At 43.4% G+C, this 22,445-nt stretch overlaps 1 protein-coding gene across 3 annotated transcripts in view; it reads right to left on the bottom strand.

The window, feature by feature from the left end:
- Positions 1 to 22,445, bottom strand: part of pomt2 (protein-O-mannosyltransferase 2) — a 220,156-nt gene continuing 197,711 nt past the window's right edge. Inside the window, exons 19-21 of one of the 3 annotated variants that reach the window (XM_069915873.1) lie at positions 22,017 to 22,157; positions 6,038 to 6,149; positions 1 to 240 (exon numbers count right to left, since the gene is read on the bottom strand). In XM_069915873.1, coding sequence (XP_069771974.1) covers positions 135 to 240; positions 6,038 to 6,149; positions 22,017 to 22,157 — 359 coding nt within the window. In that variant the 3' untranslated portion in view covers positions 1 to 134. The remainder of the gene's footprint in view (positions 241 to 6,037; positions 6,150 to 22,016; positions 22,158 to 22,445) is intronic. The other 2 variants (XM_069915874.1, XM_069915876.1) reach the window with 2 other exon arrangements.

Here is a 22,445-nt window from a genome sequence, read left to right on the forward strand (position 1 = left end):
TTCTGCAAGAGGAGGCTTTAATAAGTGCAGCACTTGCATTGAAAGTGACAAGAATGTATTAAGCACTTTGTCTCATCCTCTCCACAAAATCTTTGTCCCGATATTGTGGCAGCGACACTGACCTCCAGTGAGCTTTAGAATTCCCAGGATTCCATCCACCTCAATCCGGACATTGGACTGTGGGGGTCCTGTGCAAGTGGCCCGATCATCCCGTAGGACAGTGGATGGAACAGGTAGAAGCTGCAATAAAAGGAAACTGATTTTCTGCAGGTTGAAGGCATCTTTGGCATTGGCACGACAGTGACTGGCCTCACTGAATGAAAGAGAGTCTGGGGATGGAAGACTCCTGGAAATCCTGTCCAAGCTATGCCAATGGACAAGATACGAACCATGGTCCCAATCAGGAGGGAAGGGCAGTGGAGAGTGGGGTTGGGGGCGAACATTATCACCCTGCTCATCCTGTTGTGCCAGAGGTTTGGTAAGTCTTATTGAAGTCGCCCAGACGAGGGAATGGCCTGCACCCACTGGCGGCCTGCACCCACTGGCAACCCGCAGTCAGACAGCATGGACAGGCCCCTCAGCCCAGCTCATTCATGCTCATCCCACTTGCCTGAATTTGGTCCAGCGAAGAGACCCATAAATCTGTCCAAATGTCTTTTGAACATTGTAATTGGACTCACTTTTAAAACGCTGTCTGCCAGCTTGTTCCAGATACAGACCACCCTCTGAGTGAAAAAGTTATTCCTTGGATCCTTCTTAAATCTTTCCCCTTGCACCGTAAACCTCCCCCCTCCTATTCCAGAATAATCTACAGCAGGAAAAAAACTATGAGGATTCACTTCCTTATAAAAAGGTTTATAACATTCAACATGAGAGATTAACGACACTTCTGATCCAACCTCTCCCTCAGCCCTCTCAACCCAGTAACATCCTGGGGAATCTCCTCCGCACCCCTTCCGACTTCGTGATATCCTTCCTGTAAGTGGGCCACCAGATTTGCGCACAGTTCTCTGTGTGTTTGCTCAGGATGGAGAGTGTAAAGCTTGATGGCAGAGATTGAAGGTGAGAGGGGAAACCCTGCATCAGGACCTGAGGGGCAACGGGACCTGAGGGGCAACGGGACCTGAGGGTGATGATTGTACGGAATGAGGTGCCATGGGAAGTGAAGGAGTAGGTACAATTACAATGTTTAAAAGACATTTGATGATATAAAGGTGGAGCGGTGGGCAGTGTTGAGGAAGCAGGGAACCTGCAGAGGGACTTGGACAGATTCGGAATCTATGGGAAAAGAAGTGCAGAAGGAAATGTGTGATAATTTCACTTTGGGAGAAGGAATGAAGGCACAGACTATTTTCAAAAATCTGAAGTTTCTCCCCTTTCTGAAAAGTAGAGGTCCAAAAGGGATTTAGGTCTTCGTCCAGGATTCCCTGAAGGGTATCGTGCAGGAAAGGAAATGCAATGAGAGCAATCATTTCAAAAGGACTGGAATATATAAAAAAAGCAAGGATGTAATCCTGAGGCTTTGCAAGGCATTGGTAAAACCACATTTGGAGTATTGTGAGCAGATTTGGGTCTCATTTCTAAGGAAGGATATTCTGGCACTGAAGGGTCCAGAGGAGGTTTACAAGAATGATTCCAGGGATGAAAGAGTTAATGTAAGAGGATCATTTGATGGCTGTGGGCTGGGATATCTCATTGAAACATACTGAAATTGAAAGGGCTGGATAGAGTGGTCGTGGAGATGATGTTTCCAATTGTGGGAGTGTCTAGGACCAGAGGGCACAGCCTGAGAACAAAAGGAGGAAAAATGTCTTCCACCAGAGGGTGACGTGTCTGTAGAATTCATTCCCACAAACAATTGTGCAGGGCAAGTCACTGGGCTTGATGTTGTTGATTAGTGAGGATATCAAAGGTTATGGGGAAAGACAGAATAATGAGGTTGAATATCAGAGCTGACTTGATGGGCCCAAACAGCCCAATTCTGCCCTGATCTCTGAAGGTTTTTAGACAGGAATGTGGATTGTGAAGGTTTAGTGGGATAAAGCTTCAACGCAAATGGAACTCACTCAGTTCATCATGTTTGTGTGATCTTTGTGAACCTCTATCCCTGATCAGAGAATTTCAAGGCAGAGAAAGAAAGACTGCCTACACTGAGAGAATGGGAGGGAGTGGGAGAACCATAGAACACAACAAAGAAACAGGACCCTCTAGTTTGTACTGAACTATTAGCCTCTTATATCCCACCATCTCTGAACTCTTCATTTCTGGTCACCTCCCTGGAATCCTTATTGTTTCCCATTTCTACCTCTTACCAAGATCCACAAACCCAACTGTCCCAGTAGCCCCATTGTGTCCACATGCTCCTGCCCCACCAAATTGGTCTCTGCTTACCTCAACTCTGTTTTGTCCCTCACAGTCCACTCCCTCCCCAGCTACATCTGGAACAATTCACACACCCTCCATCACTTCAACAATTTCCAGTTCAATGAACTCAATCGCCTCATATTTTCCAATGATATCCAAACCCTATACACCTCCATTCCCCATGCTGATGGCCTCAAAGCCCTTCGTTTCTTTCCAGACAATAAACTCAACCAGTTCCACCCTCCTCCAGCTAGCAGAATTTGTCCTCACCCTCAATGACTTCCCCTTTAACTCATCTCACTTTCTCCATGTTAAAGGAGTAGCCATGGGAATCCACATGGGTCCCAGTTATGCCTGCCCTTTTGTTGGCTATGTGGAGCAATACATGCTACAAGCCAACACTAGCAAGGCCCCTCAACTCATCTCCCGCTACATCGATGTCTACTTTGCTACTCATTGACTTCATCCACTTTGCTGCCAACTTCCACCCCGACCTTAAATTCACTTGGTCCATCTCGAGCAACACTCTTTCTTTCCTCGATCTCTCTGTCTTCACTTCGGGAGTCAAACACTCAACGGACATCTTCTACAAACCCACCAACTTGACTAAACCTATTCACAACCATTCCATTCACTCAATTCCTCCGAATCCGTAGCATCTGCTCCCAAGATGAGGATTTCCATGCCAGATCATCAGAGATGTCCTCCTTCTTCAAACAAAACAGCTTTCCATCTACCTCCATCAACTTGGCACTCACCTACATACCCTCCATTACCTGCATATCTGCCCTGGCCCCCTCTGCCCCCCCCTGCTCAATAAGGACAGGATTCCCCTTGTCCTCACCTACCATCCCTCCAGCCTCTGCATCCAACACATCCTCCTCCACCATTTCCACCTCCTCTAGACACATATTCCCTTCTCCGCTTTCTGCAGGGACCTCTCACTCCATGACTCCCTTGTCCAGTCCTCCCTCCCCACCAATCGTCCCTTGGGTCTATCCCTGTAACCGCAGGAGATGCTCCGTTTGTGCCCACACCCCCTCCCTCAGCACCATTCAGGGACCCCAAATAGTCCTTCCAGGTGAAGCAACATTTCACCTGTGAAACTGCAAGAGTCATCCACTACATCCGGTGCTCCCGTTGTGGTCTCCTCTACATTAGAGAGACTGGACGCAGACTGGGAGATCACTTTGTTGAGCACGTTGGCTCTGACCATTGCAATAGCAAGGATCTCCCAGTGACCACCCATTTCAATTCTCCATCCCATTCCCTTGCTGTCCATGGTCTCATGCACTGCCAACCAGAGATCACCTGTAAATTGGAGATCTTCCGACTGGGCACCCTCCAAACAGATGCCATTAATATTGACTTCTCTGGCTTTCGTTACCCCCCACCCTTTCCCTAACTCTTTATCTCCCTCTGTCTTCTTTCAAATATGATAACTTATTTATTCCCTTATCAATTAACACCTTGTGTTGGTTTGAATTCATCCCCAACCAGCACTGTGCGAAAGCTAAGACTTTCTGGGATTTCCTGCTTCTGGCTCATTCTGCTTATTCTCTGAAGAAGGGCTCAGGCCCAGAACAACGGCAATATATCTTTGTCTCCTACGGATGCTTAAAAGACCGGCAGAGTTCCTCCAGCATTTTGGTGAATTTTTACTTGAACTATTAATATGCCTAGTCCCACTGACCTGATACCCTACCTGTCCTCAGAGGGAAAAGCCGACCTACATCTACTCTGTCTGTCCCCCTCATAATTTTAAACACCTCCCCTGATTCTTCTACGCTCCAAGGAATAAAGTCCTCACCAGTTGATCCTTTCCCTGTAACTCAGTTCCTGAAGTTGCGATAACATCCTAGTAATCTTCTCTGCACTCTTTCTATCTTATTGATGTAGAGATGCTAAATATATCTACCAGGATCCCTGAAATCTTTACATTACCATCCCTCAAGGTCTGAGGGAGTACAATGGTCTTTGGATTTATCCACAAAGAGAGAGGAAGAGAAAGAGAGATAGAGACAGAGGAGGGGTGGTGGGAGAGGGGGTAGAGGGGGCGAGGGAGAGAGGGGGTTAGAGAGTTAGAGGGGGGGAGTTAGAGAGGGAGGAGTTAGAGGGGAGAGTTAGAGAGGAGGAGTTAGAGAGGGAGAGTTAGAGAGGGAGAGTTAGAGAGGGGGAGTTAGAGAGGGGGAGTTAGAGAGGGGGAGTTAGAGAGGGGGAGTTAGAGAGGGGGAGTTAGAGAGGGGGAGTTAGAGAGGGGGAGTTAGAGAGGGGGAGTTAGAGAGGGGGAGTTAGAGAGGGGGAGTTAGAGAGGGGGAGTTAGAGAGGGGGAGTTAGAGAGGGGGAGTTAGAGAGGGGGAGTTAGAGAGGGGGAGTAGAGAGGGGGAGTTAGAGAGGGGGAGTTAGAGAGGGGGGAGTTAGAGAGGGGGGAGTTAGAGAGGGGGGAGTTAGAGAGGGGGAGTTAGAGAGGGGGGTTAGAGAGGAGGTTAGAGAGGGGGGAGTTAGAGAGGGAGAGTTAGAGAGGGGGGAGTTAGAGAGGGGGAGTTAGAGAGGGGGAGTTAGAGAGGGGGAGTTAGAGAGGGGGAGTTAGAGAGGGGGAGTTAGAGAGGGGGAGTTAGAGAGGGGGAGTTAGAGAGGGGGAGTTAGAGAGGGGGAGTTAGAGAGGGGGGAGTTAGAGAGGGGGAGTTAGAGAGAGGGAGTTAGAGAGGGGAAGGAGAGGGGGGAGTGGGGAGAGGGGAGAGAGGGAGAGAGGGGGACAAGGGGGAGAGAGAGGTTAATGTTTTAAAGAATCAAAAGTGCATCCAACAGTCCAAATGTGCTGGAGATTTTCAGCAGATGGAGCAGTGGAAGTGGGAGAAATAGAACGGTGGACACTTTGGGTCAATCTTCAAGGCTGATTGCATTTTGCTCCAGATTCTAATATCTGCAGTCTCTTGTGTCACCAGTTTAATACTCAAAACCCATGTGAACTCATACCCTCCCACTCATATTCCCTCTTCCCTACTTATGTCAGGGAGAAGATATTCATTGGAATGTAGAAGGCTGAGAGGGGACTTGATAGAGGTATTTAAAATTATGAAAGGAATTGATAGACTAGACAAAAACAGACTCTTTCCCTTGAGGGCAGTGGAGGTTGGAACAAGAGGGCATGAGTTAAGCGTAAGGGGGCAAACCTTTAGGAGAAATGTTAGAGGATGCTTTTTCACTCAGCGAGAGGTGGCAGAATGGAATGATCTTCCAAAAGAGATAGTTGCGGCAGGGTCCCTCCTGTCATTTAAGAGAAGGTTGGATGTGTACATGGAGGTGAGGGGGTTGGAGGGTCATGGGCGGAGAGCGGGAGGGTTGAGCTAGTGGAGTTGTTCTAGTGAACTGGTGCGGACTCGAAGGTCAAAGAAATGCTTTCTAACAGACAAGTTGGCAGGAAACCATTTTGGGAATGGTACAGATGAAACTGGAGATTCCTGGAAGAAAAAATGGATGAAGGGGGTCTACATGAGAAAGATGAAGGCATGGCCAAGGTTGGTCATATTTTGCAGTTATTTTTCCATGTGGTCAGGCAGTGAGAATGCCTGTGTGTGTGAGAAAGTGAATTGATAGGAGATGATAAAAAAATTTAACAATAAAATAGCTTTAAGAGGGATCAATCACACATTGTTGAGAGATTCAGGCTCACCTGTGCACACAGAGGAAGATCATGCATATCACGCCACCAGTGTAAACTCTTTGGGCTGCAGGATAGCTGAAGAGGAGGTCCGAACTTTGCAGCAGAACATGCCAAGTAATCGCTAAAGATGGAACAAGAATCCAAATCACCAAAGGGACTGGTTGCAACACCTGAATTTGACACCTTACGATTAAATAATGGAACAGATGTTAACTTTGAGAACATGGGAAATGCACATAGGACAGTCCCTTCAGACCACGTGCCTGTGCTAAAGCTGATTTTAGAATAGAACGATAGAACCATAGATCATTTAAGCACAGAAATGGGCCCTTTGGCCCTTCTAGTCTATGCCAAACTGCTATTTTGCCTAGTCCTATTGACTTGCACCCAGTCCATAGCCCTCCATCCCTCTCCCAACCATGTACTGTCCAAATTCTTTTTAAATGTTAAAATTGAGCCCACATTCACCACTTCAGCTGGCAGCTTGTTCCACACTCCCACCACTCTCTGTGTGAAGAAGTTCCCCCTAAACTTTTCCCCTTTCACCCTTAACCCCTGTCCTCTGGTTTGTATCTCACCCACCCTCAGTGGAAAAAGCCGACCTACATTTACTCTGTCTATTCCCCTCATAATTTTAAACATCTCGATCAAATCTCCCCTTATTCTTGTACACTCCAGGGAATAAAGTCCTAACCTGTTTAAGTTTTCCTTGTAAGAAGCGACATACAAGAGTCTGCAGATTTGCTGTGATTATAGTAAAAACACAGAAATGCTGGAGCAACTTTAGTTGATACACTAACCATGCCATCCACCTGAATTGGAGGGTGGCACAGATGGGGTAGCAGTTAGTGCAACACTGTTCCAGTGCTAGGGATTAGGACCAGCCAGGGTTTAACTCCAATGCTGTCTGTAAGGAATTTGTACGTTCTCCCCATGCTTGCGCGAGTTTTCCCCAGGGGCTCCAGTTTCCTCCCACTGTTCAAAACATGCCACGGATTATAGGTCAATTGGGTGTAATTGGGAGGCATGGGCTCGTGGGACAAAATGGACTGTTACCATGCTGTAAGCCTAAATTAAAATTAAAATTTAAAATTTTAACTTTAAACATTTAAAACTCAGCAGGTCTTGCAGTGCCTGCCTGCTTTTGACTCATAGCTTGAACAAGGGCCCAGGCCTGAATCGTTGGTTGTACAGTATATCTTTACCTCTCATGAATGTCGTGAAACCTACTGTTCCTCCAGCATCTCTGTGTTTTTCCTTTCCTTGTAACACACCTCCTCAAGCCCTGACAACGTCAAAGTAAATTTTATCTGCACTCAATATCAATTTTATTGATATCTTTCCTGTAGTTACATGACCAAAATTGCATACAATACTCCAAATTTGTCCTCACTAATATCTTATAGAACATAGAACACCACAGCACAATACAGGCCCTTCAGCCCCCAATGTTGTGCCAACCCATATATTCCTTCCTAAAAAAAGTATGAAAACCTCCCTACCATGGAACCCTCTATTTTTATTTCATCCATATGTCTATCTAAGATGTGTCTGTTAAATGCCCCCGATGTTTCAGCCTCCACCACCATCCTTGGCAGGGCATTTTAGCCCCTACAACTCTCCGATGTCTCCCCTAAACCTCCCTCCCTTAACTTCGTACACATGTCCTCTTGTGTTTGCTGATTCCGCCCTGGGAAACAGGTGCTGGCTGTCCACCATATCTACACTTCTCATAATCTTGTAGACCACGATCAAGTCTCCTCTCATCCTTCTACGCTCCAAAGTGAAAAGCCCCATCTCTGCTAACCTGGCCTCATAAGACATGTCTCCCAATCCAAGCAACATCCTGGTAAATCTCCTCTGCACCCTCCCCATAGCTTCCACACCCTTTCTATAATGAGGTGACCAGAACTGAATACAATAAGCTAAGTGTGGTCTCACCAAAGTTTTGTATAGTTGTAACATGATCTCTCTATTCCTGAACTCAATCCCTCCATTAATGAAGCCCAGCATCCCATAGGCCTTCTTAACTACTAAGTAACCGACCATGAACCCTGTACTCACCCTTCTGGTTTGTCCTTCTACAATGCATCACCTCACACTTATCTGGATTGAACTCCATCTGCCTCTTTTCTGCCCAACTCTGCATCCTGTTATATCCTCTTGTAACCTTCGACAACCTTCAGCTCCAACCACAACTCCTCCAACTTTCGTATCATCCACAAACTTACTGACCCATCCTTCCACCTCTTCATCCAGGTCATTTATAAAAATCACAAAGAGCAGGGGTCCCAGAACAGATTCCTGCGACACTCCACTAGTCACCGACCACCAGGCAGAAAACTTTCCTTCCACTACTACTCTCTGCTTTCTTCCTACAAGCCAATTTTTTTTTAAACACACGGCCAAGGTTCCACTCATCCCGAGCCTCCTGCTTTTCTGAATGAGTCTCTCGTGGGGAACCTTGTCAAATACCTTGCTAAAATCCATGTCGACCACATCTACCGCCCGACCCTCATTAATTTCTTTTGTTACCTCCTCAAAAAACTCAATTAGGCTTGTGAGGCACAATCTTCCCTTCACAAAGCCCTGCTGACTATCCTTGAGTAGACTGGATGTCTCCAAATGCTCATAGATCCTATCCTTAAGAACCCTCTCGAATAGTTTACACACCCCTGACATAAGACTCACTGGTCTAGATTCCCAGGATTCTTCCTATTACCTTTTTTAAACAAGGGGACCACATTTTCCAATCTCCAATCCTCTGGCACCTCCACTGCGGCCAAAGAGGATTCAAAGATCATAGCTTCTGTCCCAGCTATCTCTTCCCTCCCTTCCCACAGCTGCCAGGGGTACATCGTGTCCGGCCCCGGGGACTTATCAATCTTGATGATTTTAAGAAGATCCAACACTTCATCTTCCTTAATCTCCACATTGTCCAGCCCACCGGCCCGTTCAATTCAACCTCATCGTGATCAAGGTCCTTTTCTCTTGTGAATACTGACGCAAAGTATTAATTTGGGACCTCCCCAACCTCCTCCGCCTGCAGGCACGTTGCCTCTTTTATCCTTTAGTGGCCTCACCTTCATTCTCATCATCTTTCTGTTCTTCACATACACATAGAATGCCCTGAGTTCTCCTTAATAGTACAAGCCAAGGCCTTCTCATGCCCCCTTCGAGCTCTCCGAAGTCCTTAAGCTCCTTCCTGGCTACCATATATTTCTCATGAGCCCTTCCTGCTTCCTGCTTCCTATATCTAACATATGCTTCCTTCTTCCTCCTGTCTAGTTGCCTGACCTGTTTCATCAGCCACGGTTCCATTTTCTCACCATCTTTTCCCTGTCCCAGTGGGACAAACATATCCTGAACCCAGTACAAGTTGTCCCTAAACTCCCTCCACGTTACCTCTGTGCTTTCACCCTTAAACATATGTTTCCAATTTCCTCTCGCTAGTTCCTGCCTCATCCCTTCGTAATTAGCCTTTCCCCAGTTAAACAATTTGCTATTTGGCCTGGTTTCATCCTTTTCCATAGCTACGTTGAAGCTCAGGGAGTTGTAGTCACTGTCACCAAAATGCTCCCCCACCGAGAGGTCCGCCCCCTGACCAGCTTCATTCCCCAGAACCAGATCCACTCTGGCCTCTCCTTTTTTTTTTGTCATTCATTTTTTTTTTAAATTGTTTATTTTTCACACCATAAACCACATTAACCATGATACATACTTTTTTCTTTTCAAATATATACAGTGCTATTTTCTCCCCCCCCTCCCTCCTCCCATCCCACCCTACCTACCTCCCCCCTCCCGTCCATTTAAAGTACAAAATCTAGGATACATTAAAGCAGTCAAACAATGTTGTCATTCAATAAAAATAAACAAGAAATTCCACTGAGTCAATTCTTTTCATTTCCTTCTCCTTTCGTTAATTTAGGTAGTGAATGTCCCCGGTAGGTTTTCGCTATTGTGTTTCATGTAAGGCTCCCATATTTGTTCAAATATTTCAATATTATTTCTTAAACAATATGTTATTTTTTCTAATGGAATACATTTATTCATTTCTATATACCATTGTTGTATTTTCAAATTATCTTCCGATTTCCAGGTTGACATAATACATTTTTTTGCTACGGCTAGAACTATCTTAACAAATCTTTTTTGTGCATCCTCCAAATCAATTCCAAATTCTTTGTTTTTTATGTTACTTAGGAGGAAGATCTCTGGGTTTTTTGGTATATTGTTTTCTGTAATTTTATTTAATATTTGGTTTAGATCATCTCAAAATTTTTCTACTTTCTCACATGTCCAGATTGCATGAATTGTTGTTCCCATTTCTTTTTTACATCGAAAACATCTATCAGATACTGTTGGGTCCCATTTATTTAACATTTGAGGTGTAATGTATAGCCTGTGTATCCAGTTATATTGTATCATACGTAACCTTGTATTTATTGTATTTCTCATCGTTCCAGAACATAACTTCTCCCATGTTTCCTTTTTTATCTTTATATTTAAATCTTGTTCCCATTTTTGTTTAGTTTTACCATTTGTTTCCTCATTCTCCTTTTCTCGCAGTTTAATATACATATTTGTTATAAATCTTTTGATTGTCATTGTATCTGTAATCACATATTCAAAGTTACTTCCCTCTGGTAAACTCAGACTGCTTCCTAATTTGCCCTTCAAGTAGGATCTCAATTGGTAATATGCCAGCACTGTATCTTGAGTTATACTGTATTTATCTTTCATTTGTTCAAAGGATAATAATCTATTTCCTGAAAAACAATTTTCTATTCTTTTAATCCCTTTTTTCTCCCATTCTCTAAAGGAAAGGTTATCTATTGTAAAAGGGAGTAACTTATTTTGCGTCAATATTAGTTTTGGTAATTGATAATTTGTTTTATTTCTTTCTACATGAACCTTCTTCCAAATATTGAGTAGATGATGTAATACTGGAGAACTTCTATGTTGTACCAATTTTTTATCCCATTTATATAATATGTGTTCAGGTATCTTTTCCCCTATTTTATCTAATTCTAATTTAGTCCAATCTGGCTTTTCCCTTGTTTGATAAAAATCTGATAGGTATCTTAATTGTGCGGCTCTATAATAATTTTTAAAGTTTGGCAGTTGTAAGCCTCCTTGTTTATACCATTCTGTTAATTTATCTAGTGCTATCCTCGGTTTCCCCCCTTTCCATAAAAATTTCCTTATTATTTTCTTTAACTCCTTGAAGAATTTCTCTGTCAAGTGTATTGGCAATGCCTGAAATAGGTATAATATCCTTGGAAAAATGTTCATTTTAATACAGTTTATCCTTCCTATTAGTGTTAGTGGTAAATCTTTCCAATGCTCTAAATCGTCCTGTAATTTTTTCATTAGTGGATAATAATTGAGTTTATATAGTTGGCCGATATTTTTATTTATTTGTATACCGAGGTATCTTATTGCTTGCATTTGCCATCTGAATGGTGATTCCTTCTTAAATTTTGAGAAATCCGCATTATTCATAGGCATTGCTTCATTTTTATTTACGTTAATCTTGTAACCCGACACTTCTCCATATTCCTTCAATTTCTTATGTAATTCTTTTATCGATAGTTCTGGTTCTGTTAAGTATACTATAACATCATCCGCATTGCAAATAAACTGATTTTATATTCCTTGTCTTTTATTTTTATTCCTTTTATATTATTTTCTGTTCTTATCAATTCTGCTAGTGGTTCTATAGCTAACGCAAACAATAAAGGTGATAGTGGGTATCCCTGCCGTGTTGACCTGCTTAAGTTAAATTGCTTTGATATATATCCATTTACTGTCACTTTCGCCAATGGTCCCTTATATAATGCTTTAATCCAATTAATATACTTCTCTGGTAAACTGAATTTTTGCAATACTATGAATAAATAATTCCATTCTACTCTGTCAAAGGCCTCTACGTCTAAAGCAACTGCTACTGTTGGCGCTTTACTCCCTTCTACTGCATGAATTAAGTTAATAAATTTACAAATATTGTCGGTTGTGCGTCTTTTTTTAATAAATCCAGTTTGGTCTAGATTTACCATTTTCGGTACATACTCTGCTAATCTGTTTGCTAATAGTTTAGCTATTATCTTATAATCTGTGTTAAGTAAAGATATTGGTCTATATGACGCTGGTGCGAGTGGATCTTTCCCTTGCTTTAGTATTACTGTAATTATTGCTGTTTTACATGAATCTGGTAAGCTTTGTGTTTTATCAATCTGGTTGATTACTTCCAGGAGGGACAGAATTAATAAATCTTTAAATGTTTTATAGAATTCTATTGGGAATCCATCCTCTCCTGGTGTCTTATTATTTGGTAATTTTTTTATTATCTTTGTATTTCTACTATTCCAAATGGTTCTGTTAATTTATTTTGTTCCTCTATTTGTAGTTTTGGTAGTTCAATTTCATCTATTTTCCCTTCTTTCCCTTCGTTTTCAGTTTGGTATAATTGTTCACAGAATTCTCTAAAGTTTTCCTTGATCTCCTTTGGATTATATGTGATTTGTTTGTCTTTATTCCTTGATGCCAATACCATTTTCTTAGCTTGTTCTGTCTTAAGCTGCCATGCTAGGATTTTGTGCGTTTTTTCTCCTAGTTCATAATATTTCTGTTTTGTCTTCATTATATTCTTCTCCACCTTATATGTTTGTAGTGTTTCATATTTTATTTTTTTATCTGCCAATTCTCTTCTTTTAGTTGTATCTTCCTTCATTGCTAATTCTTTTTCTATATTTACTATTTCCCTTTCCAACTGCTCTGTTTCCTGATTATAGTCCTTCTTCATCTTGGTTACATAACTTATTATTTGCCCTCTAATGAACGCTTTCATTGCATCCCATAGTATAAACTTATCTTTCACTGATACCGTGTTTATTTCAAAACACATTTTAATTTGTCTTTCAATGAATTCTCTAAAATCCTGCCTTTTGAGTAACATGGAGTTTAATCTCCATCTATACATTCTTGGAGGGATGTCCTCTAACTTTATTGTCAATATTAAGGGTGAATGGTCCGATAATATTCTAGCTTTATATTCTGTTTTTCTTACTCTATCTTGCATACGAGCTGATAACAGGAATAGGTCTATTCTTGAGTATGTTTTATGTCTAGCCGAGTAAAATTAATATTCCTTTTCCTTTGGGTGTTGTTTCCTCCATATATCCAAAAGTTGCATTTCTTCCATCGATTTAATTATAAATTTGGTTACTTTGTTCTTTCTGTTAATTTTTTCCCCAGTTTTGTCCATGTTTGAATCCAAATTCAGGTTGAAATCCCCTCCTATTAATATGTTCCCTTGCGTATCTGCTATCTTCAAAAAAATATCTTGCATAAACTTTTAATCTTCTTCGTTAGGTGATCATTACATATCATTATGTGATCATACATTGATCATTACATATCTCCCTGCTGGATCTATTATTTCCTCTTCTATTTTAATTGGCACATTTTTACTAATTAATATAGCTACTCCTCTTGCTTTTGAATTATACGACGCTGCTGTTACGTGTCCTACCCAATCTCTCTTTAATTTCTTGTGCTCCAATTCAGTTAAATGTGTTTCTTGCACAAATGCTATATCAATTTTTTCTTTTTTCAGTAAATTTAGCAGTTTCTTCCTTTTAATTTGGTTATGTATTCCGTTAATATTTAAAGTCATATAGTTCAGCGTAGCCATTTTATACTTTGTTTATCTTCCCTTTCCGTTTCTCCATCATTACCTTTCCTTCTTATCCATTTCTGCTTTCTTGTTTTGAACACTTTATAAGACAACATTTCTAAAACATCAAACATTTTCCCTATTCTCCAATTTAAAACTTCTTTAAACCCCATTCTCCCCTCCCCCTCCTGAGTTGTCCTTTATCCCTTGTCGGACAACCACATCTCCCCTCTCCATTTGGATTTGCAAATTCACTCGCAAACGTCAGCTGATTTTGCAGTGACCGTAACTCCTCCCCACCCAGCCCCCCCAGAAAAGATTTCAATTTTCATATGTAATAAAGGTCACTCTTTTAATTCCCTCCTTATTCCCTCTATTCCATTTCCCTCCCTTATTAATTCTTGTCTATACTCAATATTTTCCTCTAAATACGGATACATTCATGTCTGCACACTATATATATCTACACACATATACCCCTTTACACACATACATATAGATCATGGTCATTTTTACTCTTATTACATGTCTTCATCTCTCTGCTTGTTTTGTAGTTGTTCTGCAAATTTCCTTGCTTCCTCTGGATCCGAGAATAGTCTGTTTTGTTGCCCTGGAATAATTATTTTAAGTACCGCTGGGTACCTTAACATAAATTTATATCCTTTTTTCCATAAGATCGTTTTCGCTGTATTGAACTCCTTCCTCTTCTTCAGGAGTTCAAAACTTATGTCTGGATAGAAAAAAATTTTTTGACCTTTATATTCCAGTGGCTTTTTGTCTTCTCTTACTTTCTTCATTGCTTTCTCCAATATATTTTCTCTTGTTGTATATCTTAAGAATTTTACTAAAATGGATCTTGGTTTTTGCTGCGGTTGTGGTTTCGGGGCTAAAGTTCTATGTGCCCTCTCTATTTCCATTTCTTCCTGTAATTCTGGTCTTCCCAGGACCCTGGGGATCCAATCTTTTATAAATTCTCTCATATTCTTGCCTTCTTCATCTTCCTTAAGGCCCACTATCTTTATATTATTTCTTCTATTATAGTTTTCTATTATATCTATCTTCTGAGCTTTTGGTATTACTCGGCTCTGCGAGCCATTTTTGTAGTCCTGAGCCCGGGACCTCCACCGACCTGTGGGAGCGGGCCTCTCTCTCCGCGGCGGGCCTCTTCGGACAGGTAAGGCCTTCACCTTCTTCTTCCGACGTCTTTCCTTCTTCTTTTCTTCCCGTTGTTTTTGATTTTTCTTTCTTCGCTGCCATTTTCTTCACACTTTTACTTTCACTTTGTTTTGGTTTTTAAGTTTGTGCCTTTGCTTTTTCTCTATCTTTTTTTAACTTTTCTGGAGAGGGCTGGAGTTCCCCTACCGGCCACTACTCCATCACGTGACTCCTCACTCTGGCCTCTCCTTTCGTCGGCCGGTCCACACATGGTGTCAGGAATCCTTCTTGGACACAGCTGACAAATTCAGCCCCTTCCATCCCTCTTGCAGACAGGAGGTGCCAGTCAATATTAGGGAAGTTGAAATCACCCATAACTACAACCCTGTATTTCCCACCATTTCAAAATCTGCTGGCTTATCTGCTCCTTGGAGTCCCGAGGGCTATTTGGGGGCCTGTAGATGACTCCCAGCACAATAATTGCTTTCTTCCTGTTTCTGACTCCACCCACCCCGACTCAGCGGACCCTCCCTTTACAGCCTCCTCCCTTTCTATAGCCGTGATACTATCCCTGACCAGTAATGTGACTCTTCCCCTCGTCTCTTCTACCTCCCACCCTATTCCTTTTAAAACCCCTAAACCCCGGTACCTGCATCAGCCGATCCTGCCCTTCCTCCAGCCAAGTCTCTGTAAAAGCCACAACATCGTGGTTCCACGTACTGATCCAGGCTTTAAGTTCATCCCCTTTATTCCTAATACTCTTAGCATTGAAATAGACCCAATTCAATCCCTCTAACTGGCTCCCTTTATGTTCTGTCCCTGCCTGTCCTTCCTCACCAACTCAGGGCACAAAGCATCAAGCTTTTGTCCTTCTACCCTAATATCTACCCTCACATTCTGATTCCCACCTCCCTGCCAAACCAGTTTAAACCACTCCCCACCCCTCAACAGCTCTAGCAAACCTGCCCGCCAGGATATTGGTCCCCCTCCAGTTCAGGTGCCGCCTGTTCTTTTTGTACAGGTCAGACCTTCCCCAGAAGAGATCCCAATGATCCAGAAATCTGAAACCTTGCCCCCTGCACCAACTCTCCAGCCACACATTCATCTGCCACAACTCCCTGTCCCTACTCTCTCTGCCATGTGGCACAGCCAGCGATCCCAAGATCACCACCTCCAAGGCCTTGCTTTTTAACTAACTCCTTATATTCCCTCTTCAAGACCTCATCCCTACTCCTATCTATGTCATCAGTCCCCATGTGGATCATGACATCCGGCTGCTTGCCCGCCCCCTCCAGAATGCTGTGAACATGATCAGAGACGTCCCTGACCCTGGCACCTGGGAGACAACGTACCATCCGGGTGGCTCAATCTGGTTCACAGAACCTCCTATCCCCTCGTCTAACCAACGAGTCCCCAATCACCATCATTCTCCTCTTCTCCCCCCTTCCCTTCTGAGCCAGGAGGCCAGCTTCTGTGCAGGAGACATGATCACCTCGACGTCGCTGGTAGGTCGATCCCCCAACAGTATCCAAAACCATGAACTTGTTGAGGGGAATAGCCACAGGGGTGCTCTGCACTGCCTGGCTCTTCTCCTTCCCTCCCCAGTTACTGGTTTCCTGATTTTTAGGGGTGACTGCCTCCCTGAAGCTCCTGTCTGCCACTACCTCTGGCTCCCTTCAGGATCTGCAGTTCATCCAACTCCAGCTCAAGGTCCCTAACTCAGTTTGTCAGGAGGTGCAGCTGGATACACCCTTTGGAGATGTAGTCATCAGGGACAAACGTGTGCCTGTCCTCCCACATCCAACAATCAGAGCACTGGACAATCCTAACCACTGCCTCCATTACACACTCCTATGTTAATTAAATTTATTGAAGAAGCTTACTAGCCTTACCTCTCGGAGAACACTGTCCTTACTGACCTGACCTCTCTGGGAACAAGCTCTTCCGAAGCCTCTGCTCTCCAAAGCCACTCGAGCCAAAGCCTCTTAGAGATTCAAATGGCTTGCCTGCATTTTCTCACACTTTGATGAAGGGCTCAAGCCCGAAATGTTGGTTCTGTATCTTTGCCTTTGCTACATCAAGGACTCTGTTTGACCTGCTGAACTTCTCCAGCATTTTGTGTTTTTACTTCAACCATGATGCCTTCAGAATTTTGTGATTTACTTCTTCCTATCTTGGTTTGTCATTCCAAAATTCCACATTCTCACTGTTTTTTGGCTCACTTCGCTAGACTCTATACCAGTTTCCTGACACTCTGGGCTCACCTGCCTTTCCACAATACTTCTTGTATTGAAATTGATGCACCTGAGAACATTATTTCCACCAGGTACAACCCTTTCATTTCTCTTTTTATATGCAATTTTAACATAATCTTTTTCCTCCTCAACTCCATATATAACCATATAACAATTACAGTACGGAAACAGGTCATCTCAGCCCCTCTAGTCGGTACTAAGTGATCTCCTCTAATCCCACTTTCCTGCAACCTGGCCATAACCTTCCAATCCTCTTACCTATCCAACTTTATCTTAAATGACAAAACTGACCTTGCGTCAACCACCTCTTCCAGAAGGTCATTCCACTCAGCCACCACTCTGAGTGAAGAAGCTCCCTCTCATATTACTTCTAAACTTTTGCCCCCTAACCCTTACCTCATGAACCCTTGTTCCAATCTCACTTACCCTCGAGGGGAAGAGTCTATTCACATCTACTCTATCTATCCCCCTCATAATTTTAAATACCTCTATCAAAACCCCCCTCAACCTTCTACGCTCCAATGAATAAAGACCGAGTCTAATCGACCTTTCTTTGTATTCTAGATACTGCAATCTAGGCAATATCTTAGTAAATATTCTCTGCATCCTCTCTATCCTATTAATATCCTTCCTATAATTTGGGGACCAGAACTGCACACAGTATTCCAAATTTGGCCTCATTAATGACTTGAATAGTCTCAACATCACTTTCCAACTCCTATATTCTATGTTTTGATTTATAAAGGTCAACATACGAAAAGCCTTCTTTACCATTCTATCCACATGAGATTCCACTTTCAAAGAATGATGAACCATTATTCCAAGATCTCTCTGTTCCTCTGCATTCCTCAATGCCCCCCCCACCTCACTGCATATGTCCTGTTTTGATTATTCTTCCCAAAATGAAGCACTTCACACTTAACTACATTAAACTCCATCTGCCATCTTTCAGCCCACTCTTTGAAGCAGTCCAAATCCTTCTTCTGTCTCTGAGAACCATCTTCACTATCCACAACTCCCTCTATTTTTGTATCGTTCGCATATTTACTAACCCAATTTACCACTCTATCATCCAAATCATTAATGTAAATGAAAAACAAGGGATCCAACACCGATCCCTGAGGCACACTGCTTGTCACCGGCCTCCATCCTGACAGACAGCTATCCACCCAGTTATCCACCATTGCTCTCTGACATCTACCTTGTAGTCACCATTGAACCCATCTATCTCAATACCTTGCACCTTAACCTTCCTTACCAACCTTCCACGCGGAATCTTATCGAAGGCCTTACTGAAATCCATAGAGACAACATCTACTCCTCTACTCTCAACAACTTTCCTAGTCACCTCCTCAAAAAATTCAACAAGATTTGTCAAATATGACCTTACCCACACAAACCCATGTTGGGTGTCCATGATCAGTCCCTGCCCCTCTAGATACTTATACATATTATCTCTAAGAATACTTTCCATTAGTTTACTGACCACCAACATTAAACTTGCTGGGCCTACACCTGGAGCCCTTTTTAAACAGAGGAACCACATTTGCGATACGCCAATCCTGCAGCACTATGCCCTCCTCAAGTGACTTCTGAAAAATCACAGTCAGAGCCTTCTCTATTTCCTCCCTGACTTCCCTCAAGGACCTGAGGAAATTCTGGTCGGGACCCGGAGACTCATCCACCTTTATGTGCCTCAAACATTCCAACACCCTTCTTTCCTAATCCCTATATTTTCCATAATCACCACTTTTGCTACTCTTATTCTACACGATTCCATTTCCTTTTCCCTGGTGAATATTAAAGAGAAGAACTCGTTCAATATCTCCCCCATCTCATTTGACTCTGCAAACAGTTGTCCGCTCTGATTCTCTAAGGGCCCAATTTTATCCTTCGCTCTCCTTTTGTTATTTACATAATTGTAAAAACTCTTCAGATTTACTTTCACCCTGTTCGCTATAGCCACCTCGTACCTTCTTTTCACTTTCCCAATTTATAATCCATGTATTTTCCAAGCATCTCGTCTATACTTTGTTTCTTTTATTTAATGTAGGCCTCCCTATTATTTCGAACCAACTTTCTAATCTCCCTTGAAAACCACAGCTCTCTCGAACTTTTGGCTCTGCGTTTTATCCTAACAGGAACATAAAGATTCTGCACCCTCAAAATTTCACCTTTAAATCCCCTCTAATTCTCCTCTACCCCCTTCCCATCAAACAAATCAGCCCAAACCATTCCTTGCAAATCCCTTCTCATTTCTTGAAATCTGGCTTTCCCCCACTCAAAAACCTTCATCACCAGCCCTGACCTATCCCTTTCCATAATTTTCTTTGGCTTGGCTTCGCGGACGAAGATTTATGGAGGGGGTAAAAAGTCCACGTCAGCTGCAGGCTCGTTTGTGGCTGACCAGTACGATGCGGGACAGGCAGACACGATTGCAGCGGTTGCAAGGGAAAATTGGTTGGTTGGGGTTGGGTTTTTCCTCCTTTGCCTTTTGTCAGTGAGGTGGGCTCTGCGGTCTTCTTCAAAGGAGGCTGCTGCCCGCCAAACTGTGAGGCGCCAAGATGCACGGTTTGAGGCGTTATCAGCCCACTGGCGGTGGTCAATGTGGCAGGCACCAAGAGATTTCTTTAGGCAGTCCTTGTACCTTTTCTTTGGTGCACCTCTGTCACGGTGGCCAGTGGAGAGCTCGCCATATAATACGATCTTGGGAAGGCGATGGTCCTCCATTCTGGAGACGTGACCCATCCAGCGCAGCTGGATCTTCAGCAGCGTGGACTCGATGCTGTCGACCTCTGCCATCTCGAGTACCTCGACGTTAGGGGTGTGAGCGCTCCAATGGCTGTTGAGGATGGAGCGGAGACAACGCTGGTGGAAGCGTTCTAGGAGCCGTAGGTGGTGCCGGTAGAGGACCCATGATTCGGAGCCGAACAGGAGTGTGGGTATGACAACGGCTCTGTATACGCTTATCTTTGTGAGGTTTTTCAGTTGGTTGTTTTTCCAGACTCTTTTGTGTAGTCTTCCAAAGGCGCTATTTGCCTTGGCGAGTCTGTTGTCTATCTCATTGTCGATCCTTGCATCTGATGAAATGGTGCAGCCGAGATAGGTAAACTGGTTGACCGTTTTGAGTTTTGTGCGCCCGATGGAGATGTGGGGGGGCTGGTAGTCATGGTGGGGAGCTGGCTGATGGAGGACCTCAGTTTTCTTCAGGCTGACTTCCAGGCCAAACATTTTGGCAGTTTCCGCAAAGCAGGACGTCAAGCCAGCTCTTCAGCGCTTTCCATAATTATATTGAATCTAATGGTACCATGATCACTGGATCGAAAGTGCTCCCCAACACACACCTCAGTCATCTGCCCTATCTCATTCCCCAACAGTAGATCCAACACTGCCCCTTCTCTAGTCGGTACCTCAATGTATTGCTGCAAAAAACTACCCTGCACACATTTTACAAATTCTAATTCATCCAGCCCCTTCACAGAATGTGTTTCCCAATCTATATTAGGAAAATCAAAATCCCCCACTAACACAACACTGTGCTCATTACAAATCTCTGCTATTTCCTTACACATTTGCTCCTCTATTTCTCGCTCCCCACTAGGTTGTCTATAAAACACCCCCATAATTGTAACTTCTCCTTTTCCGTTTTTTAATTCCACCCATACTGCCTCCCTTGACGAGCTGTAATATTTTCCCTGACAAGCAATGCTACATCACCCCTTCTTTCCCCTCCAATTCTATCACACCAAAAGCAGCGAAATCCCAGAATATTTAGCTGCCAGTCACAACCCTTCTGCAACCAGATCTCATTAATCGCCACCATGTCATCCTGCCAAGTGTCTATCCATACCTTCAGCTTGTCCACCTTCCTTATAATACTCCTAGCATTAAAGTAAATGAATTTCAGAGATTTTCCACATCTTTCCCTCTGTTTGTCCCTATCTTTACGGTCAACACTAATATTTATTACCATCATCCCCCCTCCATCACTGCACCGATCCTTTTCCTTCTCAATCACCTGTCCTTCCACCCCCAAACTTTGTCTACAAACCTTCTCTATTTGCGGACAAACCTTCTCTTTCCTGTTCTCCTTTATATGGACCCCTTCCCCCAACCGTAGTAGTTTAAAGCCCCCTTAGTAGCCCTAGCAAATGCCCTCAGAATTCAGATGCAACTCGTCCATTCGGTACAGGTCCCACCTTCCCCCAAAAAGGTCCCAATGATCCAAGAACTCGAATCCCTGCCCCTTACTCTACCTTTGCCACGCATTCATCCTCTACCTGAAACTATTCTTGACTTCACTATCACGTGGCACAGGAAGTAATCCAGAGATGACCCCCTTTGTGATCCTTCTTTTTAGCTCCCTACCTAACTCCCTATATTCATTTTTTTACAACCACTTCACTCTTCCTCCCTATGTCGTTGGTACCAACATGTACCACGACCTCTAGCTCATTACCCTTCCCCCTTAGGATGTCTTGGACATGAGAAGCTACATCCCAGACCTTGGCACCAGGAAGGCAAACCACCATCCGGTTTTCTTTATTGTACCCACAGAATCCCCTATGACTATTGCCCTCCTCTTCCTTTCCCTACCCTTCTGGGCTACAGAGGCCCATCTACCCTCTCCCCAACTCTCCTTTCAGGCGTCTGCATGTTTTTGTCCTGATTCCTGACGAAGTACTTTCTCTTGTGACCTGCCAAGATTCTCCATCACTTTTATGTATTGCTCGCATCCCCAGCCTCGAAAGATTTTTATGCTTAACTTTGCAACAAGGTAGACAATTTAGCAGCAGAGAGGGCTGTTGATGGACTTGGCTTTGAGGTGAGCAGGGCTGGGAGGGGAGGAATGAGTGACTGAAGTCGGTGGGTGGTAGAGTATGGGAGGGATCTTACCCACCTGTCAACATGCTGTTGAAAAGCATTGCTGGGAAATAATGATGATAATAGAGGATTCGGCCCATCAGATAGAAGGGTAAATAATGCAGGATCCACCCCAGCAGCAGAGCTCTGGCTGCACTCACTATAATGTCACAACGTTCTAAAGAAAAGAAACAGCTCTCAGTTTGCTGCAGTCTTTATGAAACACCACATAAGAACAGAATTGCCCCTGATGGGATGTTGACCCTTTGGATGGCTAAATGCCAGGATATCACATCATGCAAGGTGACTATCCCAGCTTTAGTCCCCACACTAGGTGAAGTGTCAGAAATAACATTTGGATCACTTTCATTGTCAGGATTTTCTTTCTTTGGCTTGGCTTCGCGGACGAAGATTTATGGAGGGGGTAAAAAGTCCACGTCAGCTGCAGGCTCGTTTGTGGCTGACC

This window comes from Narcine bancroftii, chromosome 2 (genome assembly GCF_036971445.1).
Source record: "Narcine bancroftii isolate sNarBan1 chromosome 2, sNarBan1.hap1, whole genome shotgun sequence".
Classification (NCBI taxonomy): domain Eukaryota; kingdom Metazoa; phylum Chordata; class Chondrichthyes; order Torpediniformes; family Narcinidae; genus Narcine; species Narcine bancroftii.